Source organism: Rosa chinensis, chromosome 2 (genome assembly GCF_002994745.2).
Source record: "Rosa chinensis cultivar Old Blush chromosome 2, RchiOBHm-V2, whole genome shotgun sequence".
NCBI lineage: Eukaryota > Viridiplantae > Streptophyta > Magnoliopsida > Rosales > Rosaceae > Rosa > Rosa chinensis.
Genome location: NC_037089.1, coordinates 34216042 through 34226712, shown reverse-complemented (window position 1 = coordinate 34226712; position 10671 = coordinate 34216042). Strand labels below are relative to the sequence as shown.

The 10671-nt window shown below is 38.3% G+C and overlaps 1 protein-coding gene and 1 long non-coding RNA gene across 5 annotated transcripts; both read left to right on the top strand.

Moving 5' to 3' along the window:
* Positions 1-3354: 3354 nt before the first annotated feature.
* Positions 3355-7323, top strand: LOC112186248 (protein NLP8). Of its 3 annotated transcripts, none has more exons than XM_024324602.2 (2): positions 3355-3643; positions 3848-7323. In XM_024324602.2, the coding sequence occupies exon 2, from the start codon at positions 4016-4018 to the stop codon at positions 6908-6910; it is 2895 nt and encodes a 964-aa protein (XP_024180370.1). In that variant the 5' UTR covers positions 3355-3643; positions 3848-4015; the 3' UTR covers positions 6911-7323. The 3 variants fall into 3 exon arrangements, with proteins under 3 accessions (XP_024180370.1, XP_024180372.1, XP_024180371.1); XM_024324604.2 differs by having other exon boundaries at positions 3843-7323; XM_024324603.2 differs by having other exon boundaries at positions 3836-7323.
* A 1162-nt stretch (positions 7324-8485) lies between these two features.
* Positions 8486-10168, top strand: LOC121051570. Of its 2 annotated transcripts, XR_005806113.1 has the most exons (3): positions 8486-9111; positions 9320-9402; positions 9506-10168. It is a non-coding gene; the product is annotated as an uncharacterized LOC121051570 (long non-coding RNA). The 2 variants fall into 2 exon arrangements; XR_005806112.1 differs by having other exon boundaries at positions 8486-9402.
* The last annotated feature ends 503 nt before the right edge of the window (positions 10169-10671 follow it).

Sequence of the window (10671 nt, the reverse complement as noted above, 5' to 3'; positions counted from 1 at the left end):
TCCTTGAAAGCAAGCAATCTTCTAGGGACGACACAAGGGTGGTTGGCGGTTGGGAAATTGATGTATTGCATGGCTTCTCTTTCTCTTGGCTTGAAAATGAAGAACAAGAAAACTAGAGAATGGAAAAGAAATATGGAGAGGAAATGGAGAGACAAGGAGATGGAATGGATGAAGGAATTTGTTTTGAGAGTGAGAGGAGAAGTGTATTTATAGCCCAAAAAATGATGAATGGAGGGTGGAGATGAACATAAATGAAAGGCTAGATATGTTAGACAAATTTGTAAAAAATATCTTCCCACTTGTTTATCACTTGTTCAACATGAATTGATTTTCATCCTCAAGATTTTCCACTTGCTTGCAACTTTGATTTTCCTCCTCAAGATTTTCCACTTGGTTGCAACTTTGATTTTCCTCCTCAAGATTTTCCACTTGGTTGCAACTTTGATTTTCCTCCTCAAGATTTTCCACTTGCTTGCAACTTTGATTTTCCTCCTCAAGATTTTCCACTTAGTTGCAACTTTGATTTTCCTCCTCAAGATTTTCCACTTGCTTGGAGGTCCTAAAAATAGAAACTAATAAGAAAAATAGAAACTTTCCTAAAATGAAAAATGGCAACTTACTAAAAATGATAAATAGAAACTACAAAAATATAAACTTTCTACAAATAGGAACTTTCCCAATCAAAGAATGGAAACTTTCCTAAACAGGATTTTAATAAGGAAATAACGTAAGAAATGAAGGGAAATGCAGTTAAAACGTCGCATTAAAATGCTCCTATCAGTGTACCCTCAATCCCCGGAATAGAACGATCCCTATTTTCTTATACTACTAACGATATTTCAGGGTTAAATTATGCGCTTGCTTTAGGCGCATCAGTAATGCCTTGTATATACAAAATCTATCTACATGCCTTGGTACAATTTTTGTGTTCCGACTTCCTAACCGTTAGACAAATCTAATGTGCATTTATATTCAGTCGGATTATTGCATGAATGTTTCAAAAATGGATCCATCAAATCGGATCCGTTTCCTTCATTTGGACGTACTGTTGGCGGAGAACCAATCTGGACGAACTGCTAACAAGAATCCATTTGTATGCTAGACGAGTAAGTCAGTGCACAAGTAGCACAACTTGTGAGATGAAGACAACAAATTTTATAAAATACAATCCTTCCGTTAGCATATATTGGAGCCATGTAATAACTAATAGCCATCACATATTAATTATAAAATTAAAATAGCTCTCCTTAGGTTAACACCCTAGCTAGTGGAAGGAATCTAATCCTTGTGAATTCGACAACCTTTCTTAAATCCCTATACTATTACTTGTACCCCTTATATTTGATGGTGGCTATTTGGCTAACAAGACCCCAAGTCTCGGCTTGAATGACTGAAACAGCACCAATGTTCACCATAAATCCACTTATCCATTCACCAATAGCATCTCTGATCACTCCTCCTAAACCAATCATACCATCAGAAGATCTGGATCTATCCACATTTAGCTTAAAGAAGCCTAAGCTAGGTCTACACCATGAGATCATCTCTGTTTGTTTAGTTTTTTGAGTTACAGTTTTACAATTTGCATTTTTCCATTCTATTGCATAACTTAGAACGACATCGATCATGAATATTGTAAGGGACATGAAAAGATGGTTCAAAGATTCTTTAATATGAAGAACACATTCCATTGAATATTACTAAAAATGCACCTTTTTTGCATCAAATTGGTCATAATCCAATCTCTCCATCCCAAAGTTAAATTAATCTGCGTTGTACTAGGAATGGGAAGAGTTGACCAAACCTGTTGAGCATTAGGACAATCACGTAAGAGATGAACAATATTCTCAGTATTTCTAGAACACAAGCTACAAGAAGGGGACTGAGCAATATATTTTCTGAATCTTTGTTCATTCATAAGCAGATTCCCCTGCACTAAAATCCATAAAAAGATCTTTAATTTTGGAGGGATAGCAAGAGACCAAATTTCATTCCACCTGAAGTTATGATCATTTTGATCTCTGCATAATAGAGGTAATTTGAAGGCCATGATAGAGACCGCAAGTCTCTACTTGAATGATAGAAACAGCACCAATGTTCACCATAAATCCACTTATCTATTCACCAATAGCATCTCTGATCACTCCTCCTAAACCAATCATACCATCAGAAGACCTGGATCTATCCACATTTAGCTTAAAGAAGCCTAAACAAGGTTTACACCATGAGATCATCTGATTGTTTAGTTTTTTGAGTTGCAGTTTTACAATTTGCATTTTTCCATTCTATTGCATAACTTAGAACAACATCGATCAGGAATATTGTAAGGGACATGAAAAGATGGTTCAAAGATTCTTTAATATGAAGAACACATTCCATTGAATATTACTAAAAATGCACCTTTTTTGCATCAAATCGGTCATAATCCCAAAGTTAAAGTAATCTGCATTGTATTAGGAATGGGAAGAGTCGACCAAACCTGTTGAGCATTAGGACAATCACATAAGAGATGAACAATATTCTCAGTATTTCCATAACACAAGCTACAAGAAAGGGACTGAGCAATATATCTTCTGAATCTTTGTTCATTCGTGAGCATATTCCCCTACAAAATCCATAAAAAGATCTTTAATTTTGGAGGGATAGCAAGAGACCAAATTTCATTCCACCTATTATATAATTGATAATAGGCTGACTTGACTGAAAAAAAACCATTAGTAATACCACCCCATATGAGCTTATCATTTGAGGACTCCATAGACACAGGAATACAAGTGATGATATCAATAATTTGAGACGGTGAACAAGTTTTGCGCAAATCAATATTCCAATGACCATCCTACAAAAAAATCATTAACAGTAGCAAACTAGCAATATCATTAATAAGGTTAGTGTCCGTAACGAAATGTCTAAAAGCCCCACTTGTAGATCAATTGTCATTCCAGAAGTTGATTTGAGTTCCATTTCCCACTCTCCAACGGAGACCAAGCTTCAACAAATTAGCACCAAAGACTACACTAGACCAAGTACTAGTGCAGTTTTGAGGCTTTTTATATGTAGGAGACAACAGCGAAGCATTATGCAAGTACTTGTCCTTGTAAATTCTGCGCCATAGTCCTTGTAATTTAGATTTTCATAATATAGGTTGTATTAGAGGATTTAAGTTGTAACTTCTAATTCATCAAAAAAAAGCACAAATATTAAAAATTAGCAGGATAAAATATGCAAGAGAGCACTTGGCGGGGATTCGAACCCTATTCGGAACAAAAAAATATCGTACACCTTTGCCATCTGCGCTGTACTATCCGGACGTGTAGTGCTGATTTGTCTTATATATGTTTATTCTTTCAAGACCGCTTCCTCTGGGTCGTTGGAATGGACTTGATGTGCAACACCCTTTTGGGGCTTCCAATGGGGAGCTCTGAAGTTTGATCCTCAATTTCGGTTTAAAGTGTCTTTACTTGCATCAGTTGCACACGTATCCACTTCCGAAATTCACATACAGACACAACCCTTCACTTACTTCTGAGCAAAGTGCTTTGAATCTCATGTGCCTTGTCGGCGTTACTCCTAATGGAAACCTCTGGCGTTTTGTGTCAGCAATTTGCGGTGGTCGGCAGAGCCCAGTATAGATCACTTTGAGGTAGAGTTGTCTCTTGACTTTCTGCTTTATTGTCTATTTCTATATCTATATGCAAAGCTACAGAATTTGTCCGTTCAAAAAAAAAAAAAGAGGCTAGAGAATTTGTTGTTTTGGGTTTTGTGGGTGAGTGAGTTTAGCGATTCTTATTGGGTTTTGAATATGGGGTATCGTGGGAAGTGTAATTTTTTGTAGTGGGCAGTGCAGGAATTGAATTTGGGTTTGGTCCTGAAATCGGTTGCTGCTTTGGTTTGGTTATAGAGTTGTTGATTTTTGTGTTTAGTAAGTGAGAGGCAATTTGACGATGAAGGCAGTTTTGAGCAGCTGTTAGTGTGGTGGAGCAACTCTATTAGTAATTGTTTTGGAAACCCAAATATGGAATACCAGTTTTCGTCTGGAGAGGGGAAGGATCAGGGGTCGTCTTCTGGAGCTGAGGTGGAGGGTTTGGTGCCACTGAGGAACTCGATTTCGGAGGATATGTTTATCAACATTGCTGAGTTTATGAATTTCGATTCTTATGCTGGATGGTGCAGCAGCCCGGGAACAATGGAGCAGATTGCGGCCGCGTATCCATCGGTGAGTTATGCTCCTTTGGATGCCTTGAACTTCACACAACAGAACGGTGGAACATTGCCTGTGACTGAAGATGGTGGGACTTTTGATGAGGCGGGGAGTTCTTTTGATTGTGGTGACAAGATTGTGTTTCGGCAAACCCAATACAGGGCGTCAACTGATTCCCACCACACTCATGATGCAGCTGCTAAACCGAAGAATGGTTCTTTTCAACAGAATAATGTCATGGATATGGCAGACTATGTGATCCCCAGGCCATATGGATGGTCACTTAATGAGAAGATGCTAAAGGCGTTGTCCTTTTTCAAGGAGTCTTTTGGTGGGGGAATTTTGGCACAAGTATGGGTTCCCATGAAGCATGGTGATCACTCCTTCTTAAGCACTTGCGAACAGCCCTATTTGCTTGACAATGTTCTTAAAGGGTATCGGGATGTGTCGAGGATGTTTACATTCGCTGCAGAAGAAACGCAGGGTACTAGCCTGGGGCTTCCTGGCCGTGTATTTGTCTCCAAAGTTCCAGAGTGGGCATCAAACGTTAGCTATTACAACAAGGACGAGTACCTGAGGGTGGAACATGCAGCTAATCATCAGGTCCGTGGATCAATTGCTTTGCCGGTTTTTGATCTGAACTCTGAGAAGTCATGTTGTGGTGTGTTTGAACTTGTCAGTACAAAAGATAAGCTCAACTTTGATGCAGAGATGAAGATGGTTTGTGAGGCCCTCCAGGCTGTGAAGTTGAGGACCACTACGCCTCCCCGACTTCATCCCCAGTGCCTCTCAAAGAACCAAAGGGTTGCTTTAACTGAAATTACTGATGTCTTACGAGCTGTGTGTCATGCACATACATTGCCGTTGGCTCTCACCTGGATTCCTTGTTGCTACTCTGAGGGTGATGCAGAGGAAATTAGAAGAGTACGTGTTCGAGGGGGTATTACAAAATCAAATGAAAAATGCATACTATGCATTGAGGAAACAGCTTGTTATATAAATGATAGAGCGATGCAAGGCTTTGTGCATGCTTGTGCTGAACATCATCTTGAGGAAGGAAATGGTATTGCTGGGAAAGCACTTCAATCAAATCATCCCTTCTTCATTCATGATGTGAAGGTGTATGACATATATGACTATCCACTAGTTCATCATGCACGCAGGTATGGTTTGAATGCTGCTGTTGCAATCAGACTAAGGAGCACCTACACTGGTGATGATGACTATATCTTAGAGTTTTTTCTGCCTGTTAATATAAAGGGCAGTTCTGAACAGCAACTTTTGTTAAACAACCTCTCGGGTACCATGCAGAGAATGTGTAAGAGTTTAAGGACAGTGTCAGATGCAGAATTGGCTGGGGTAGAAGGCTCCAACACTGGGTTTCAAAGGGAGGCAGTCTCAAATGCCCCACCAATCCCCAGGAGAGATTCTCAGACAACATCATCAGATAGTGAAATGAAGTTAACTGAGAAGATGCCCTCAAATGTTTATAATAGAAGAGATGGTGGAGTCAAAATAGATTTTCCTTCTGAACAGGCACCACTTGGATCAAGAAGGCAGGTGGAGAAAAAGCGTAGTACAGCAGAGAAAAATGTGAGCTTGAGTGTTCTACAGCAATACTTCTCTGGGAGTCTCAAGGATGCTGCAAAAAGCATTGGAGTCTGCCCCACTACACTAAAAAGGATCTGCAGACAACACGGGATCCCAAGATGGCCATCTCGCAAAATAAATAAGGTGAATCGTTCCTTGAAGAAAATACAAACTGTACTTGATTCTGTTCAGGGGGTGGAAGGAGGATTGAAGTATGACCCAACCACTGGAGGGTTTGTGGCAACAGGGTCTACCATCCAAGAGTTTGATGCACAGAAAAATCTTTTCTTCTCTGAGAAGAACTTGCCTGCTCAGAATATTGTTCCAGTTCCCAAATATCCAGTTTCAGTACCTTCAATGTTTTGTAATGATGGTAAGAGTTTGGATATTATGTTGGAAGAGGATGGCTGTTGTATGAATGAACGTATGTTGGTTCCATCTGCTCATCAGGCCAAGGAAGAGGTAAGTAAACAACACATCCCTGTGGTTGATTGTAGTATGGATTCCAAGCCGATTGCAATTGATTTTGGATCATGCCAGCCGACTGACCATGACATCCTTCCTCATACTTGTCCGGAAAGTGCTTTTGGGGTCTCATATTTGGTAAAAGAAGTCAACAAATGGGATCAAAGCAAGGGGAGTCCAAAATTAGAGAATTCTGACTGCCATGTTGTGTCTCAGAGCTCTTCTTCAAGCTTGACGCACTCATCAAATAGTTCTGGTTCAATGATGCATGGTTGTTCGTCGAGTTCTCAGAGCTTTGATGAGCGAAACTACCCTAAAGTCAAAGCAAGAAATGATGAGAATGGATCGAAAATCATTGTGAAAGCTACTTATAAAGAAGATACAATTAGGTTCAAGTTTGAGCCTTCAGGTGGATGTCTTAAACTGTACGAAGAAGTTGCAAAGAGGTTGAGGTTGCAAGATGGAACTTTCCAACTCAAGTATCTAGATGATGAACAAGAATGGGTGATGTTAGTCAGTGATGCAGATTTGCAGGAGTGCCTTGAGATATTGGATGACATTGGGACACGTAGTGTTAAGTTTATGGTTCGTGATATACCTTTTGATCTAAGCAGTTCCGGCAGTAGTAATTGTTTTCTGGCCCCGGGATCTTAGTATTTTGGAAGATGCTCAACTTTGGAGTACATTTGAGATTTTCCTTTTGTAGTATATGGCTGTAGGCTTCTTTCAACAACAAAAAAAAAAGCCCTTATGATTAGTGCTTATGGATGAAGGCATGAATGTCGATTAGGCATACAAAGTCTTATTATTGATTGATGTCCAGGAAAAAGGGCCTTATAATTAGGGGGGTTCCGTGCTGTCGGAGGTTGCACCCCTCCTAAACTGGCTCTGAAACTCATCTATATAAGATTTGTGTAACAATCAGTCAGTGTATGAAGTGGCTAAAGTTTAAATGAAAAGATGTGTGATAGATGAAGTTATGGAAATTATGATGAGGTAGACGAGTCCTTGCCTTTGTGTGTGTTTTTTTATTTATTTCAAACAAATTATTTGTATTATCATTGCTCTCTTTTCTTCTGCAAGGGATGTCAATTTTAGCTTCACATAAAATGTGGAAGAGCTCAAGAAGTGGCATTTATATTCTGATTCTGCATATGGGAATATGTATGGACATTCCAGTGACATCATTAATATTTTCTGAACTCCATCTAAATGTGCCCGTCAGTATCCATTTCTTTTGCAGGTCTGCCTTCAGCATCTTTAGAGATCTCGGATGCTGGAAATAGACCCAGCGGTAGTTCTAATTTTACTTTTGTAAGTATATCAAATTGTCACTGTAGCTACTAATTTCAAGTCATTTTCACCGTAAACACCCTTTGCAAGGATAAACAAAATTATTAAGGTCTTTGAAGCTGCAAAACAGCAGTTATAACTTGTTTTCTTAAATATCTTATTTACTTGTAATAAAAGATTCAAATTCAGGTTTCTGATACTATAAACTGAACTATTCCATTATGAAAGCCTCCATGGCGGAGTTATAGGATAGCATCTGTACATTGAGGGTAAATTTACACCTTATGAAATTTCGAAGTTTGTGAATCCACATTAAGCTACTAGCTTTACTATCTCCCATTAGATACCTCCTTTTACCTCTAGTTGATTCTTTTTACCTAGTGAAACCATCCTCACTATTAATTTTTACTTCAAGAGTTTTCTCGGGTAGCCTTTTCTTCGAACTTCACTGAGGGTTCAAAAATTAAAATGGAAGATGAACAGGAGTGGCTTTTGTAGAATGAGGTCCAAAAGGTTGAATGGTTATCCAACATTTTAGGGATATAAAAAGTCATATACAATTTTAGTATGGAAGGTTCTGGCAATGATATTTAAATTCGTGTGCCGATTTCAGAAAAATGATGGAATGTTAGGATTCAAGTAAATTATATGAGTATCCACGTAAAACTTGTTTGCCCACTCAGTCGAGGTTTTAGTTCTCATCATTTTCGTATTTATTTGTTTCTTCTGCAGTTAATGACCTCATGCTTTGGATGCATATGATATACCATATCATTAAAAGTAAGTCCAGGTTTCTCAGATACCTTGCCTGGAACTTTCACACAAAATTGTCTAGAATGTTCGAGCTTGTTTCGTTAATGTAGGAACTTTGAAGGGAAAGAGTCCATGTTTCAAGTGCTATTGCAAGCAACCAATAAAGGTATTATTGTCATCGTTATATTCCCCCATCTGTTTCCATGACATAGCAGAAAATCTCATATTTGTGTAACATCAGACATTCCATGAAGCTTCTGTTCATGTTAAATAAGATGTTTTCCTTTATTTGTATTAATGAATGAAATTGTGCAAATTACGATGGGCTATGGCGTATGGGAATCCTTGCCTTTTACTTCTCTATTTCAAGTAAATTCTTTTATCATCATTATCCTTTTTCTTGTGCATTGAATGTCGATTTTAGCTCAAAAAATGGGAGGTATATGAATATATAAGATACCAGTCAATTTCATGGGATGTCTGATGCGTCTAATGAGATATGAATTCAATTTCAATTCAGAATAAGAGCTCAAGAAATGGAATAGTCCGAATTGAAAACAGTAGGTTTTGGCAATGATGTTTGAATATTTTATCACTGCAGCACATTAACTAGTGAATGCTTGTTCACTGGTTGGTTTTAAGCGACGAGCTACTTCACCTAGCACTATTCTAATTCTTATTCTGGTTTTCTTGATTTGAATATAATGTATGTTTTTCTCTTCTTGGAAGGTATTGATTCACTATTCCTGGAGATTAGTGAAGATGTTCTTTTGTTTTCCAGCTTTGAGACACTAGTTGGATATGAAAAGGTGTTCCTCATATTTGTGATGACAACAATGGAAATTCTTTATGTTCTTATCAGAAAGACCCCGGTGCAAAGTTTGGATTCATGCTTCAAATTGAGCACAAAATGAATCATTTATTTCCATCACATAGTATCCTCCTCTTTAAACTTGTTTACCCACTATATAGAGCTTTAATTCACATCCTTTTCTTACGTAATTGTTTCTTCTGCAGTTTAATGGCTTCATTGATTTGGATGCATATGATATACCACATCATTAAAAGTTAAAGGAGATTGATGATCCTACATATCCATGGTGATTATTATTGTCTTGATTAAGCACTGAGACTTCAAGAGGGTTGAAAGTTAAACTTATATTTCTGTGGTCTTTTCACTGATGTTGGAACTTTCACGTGCAGATCGAACAGAAAACTGGGAACCGACCTGGACAAGAAGAAGCTGGTTTCAGGCAGGTTAAAGTATTTGTACCGTCCCATAGACAACTGGTTCCTCGAAATGGCAAGTTCTACCTTTCTCATTGTTTCTTGCTTAAAGAGTTGATATCATGGACCTGGCCGTCATGCTAAGAGTTTCATGTTTATTGACTTATTGAGTCATCAATATCTTTCTGCCTATCTCGGTACCATTGATCATGTGATATGTATATAGAAATAGATCAACACCAGGACACTTGGAAAATATGACTGCTCATACATAGCACTCACAACTTTGTTAAGGCAATGTGAATAAACTATTGGCCTTCTGGAGCTCTGCTAAGTTTTGCATGATCTTCAGAAATCTACCAACATGGAGAGGGATTGTTATCTACTCCGAGATGGAAATCAATCCTCCCATGTTGTTGGCATGTCTCTCTCAGTCAATGCATAAGGTAGGTGTCCCAGGTGCAAAAGCTCGTGTCCCAGGTTTTTGGCCAGGTGATTTCAAGTTGGATGATTTAAGTGCTCATGTGATGTCGTACGATATTTTCGAGAGATTCAGTAGCAATCAAATTTTGTTTTATGGTAATTAGCTTGTCAGAAGGTTTGATAATACACAACAAATGAATGCTCCTGCTGCTATAATGATCTCAATTTTGGTTGTTGTAGTGCTTAACAAAATCTCCAAGTTTGTATTCAATTCAAATTCGATTGATCTGTGCTTGGTTCCTTGCACGACTTGGTACCCGGGCAACGTGAAATTTGTATTGTTTTCGAAAGCAATATTAGGACAGGTGGGGAGAGAAACTAAATTGTAAAATTTATGACACTAGACGAAACAGGAAAGCTGATCACTAGTTATTTCTTCAAGGGAAGAGAAACCAAGTCCTACATAGGACAAATTGTTACAGCCTGAAACAAATAAGTTACTGCCACATGGCATATATATAACAGAAGGGCTAGAAATATCTGCAACTGATTCTGCTATGTGACATACAGCATTTGAGTCTAAATATGGTGAAATAGTAAGATGTGAGTCTAAATATGGTGACATAAGTCCCGTACCCATTGGCACTGTCCAGAGGATTCGTGCTGCTGTTTAGGATTTCTTGTCCACTCAAGATATTACGGGAATGAGGATCAATTGT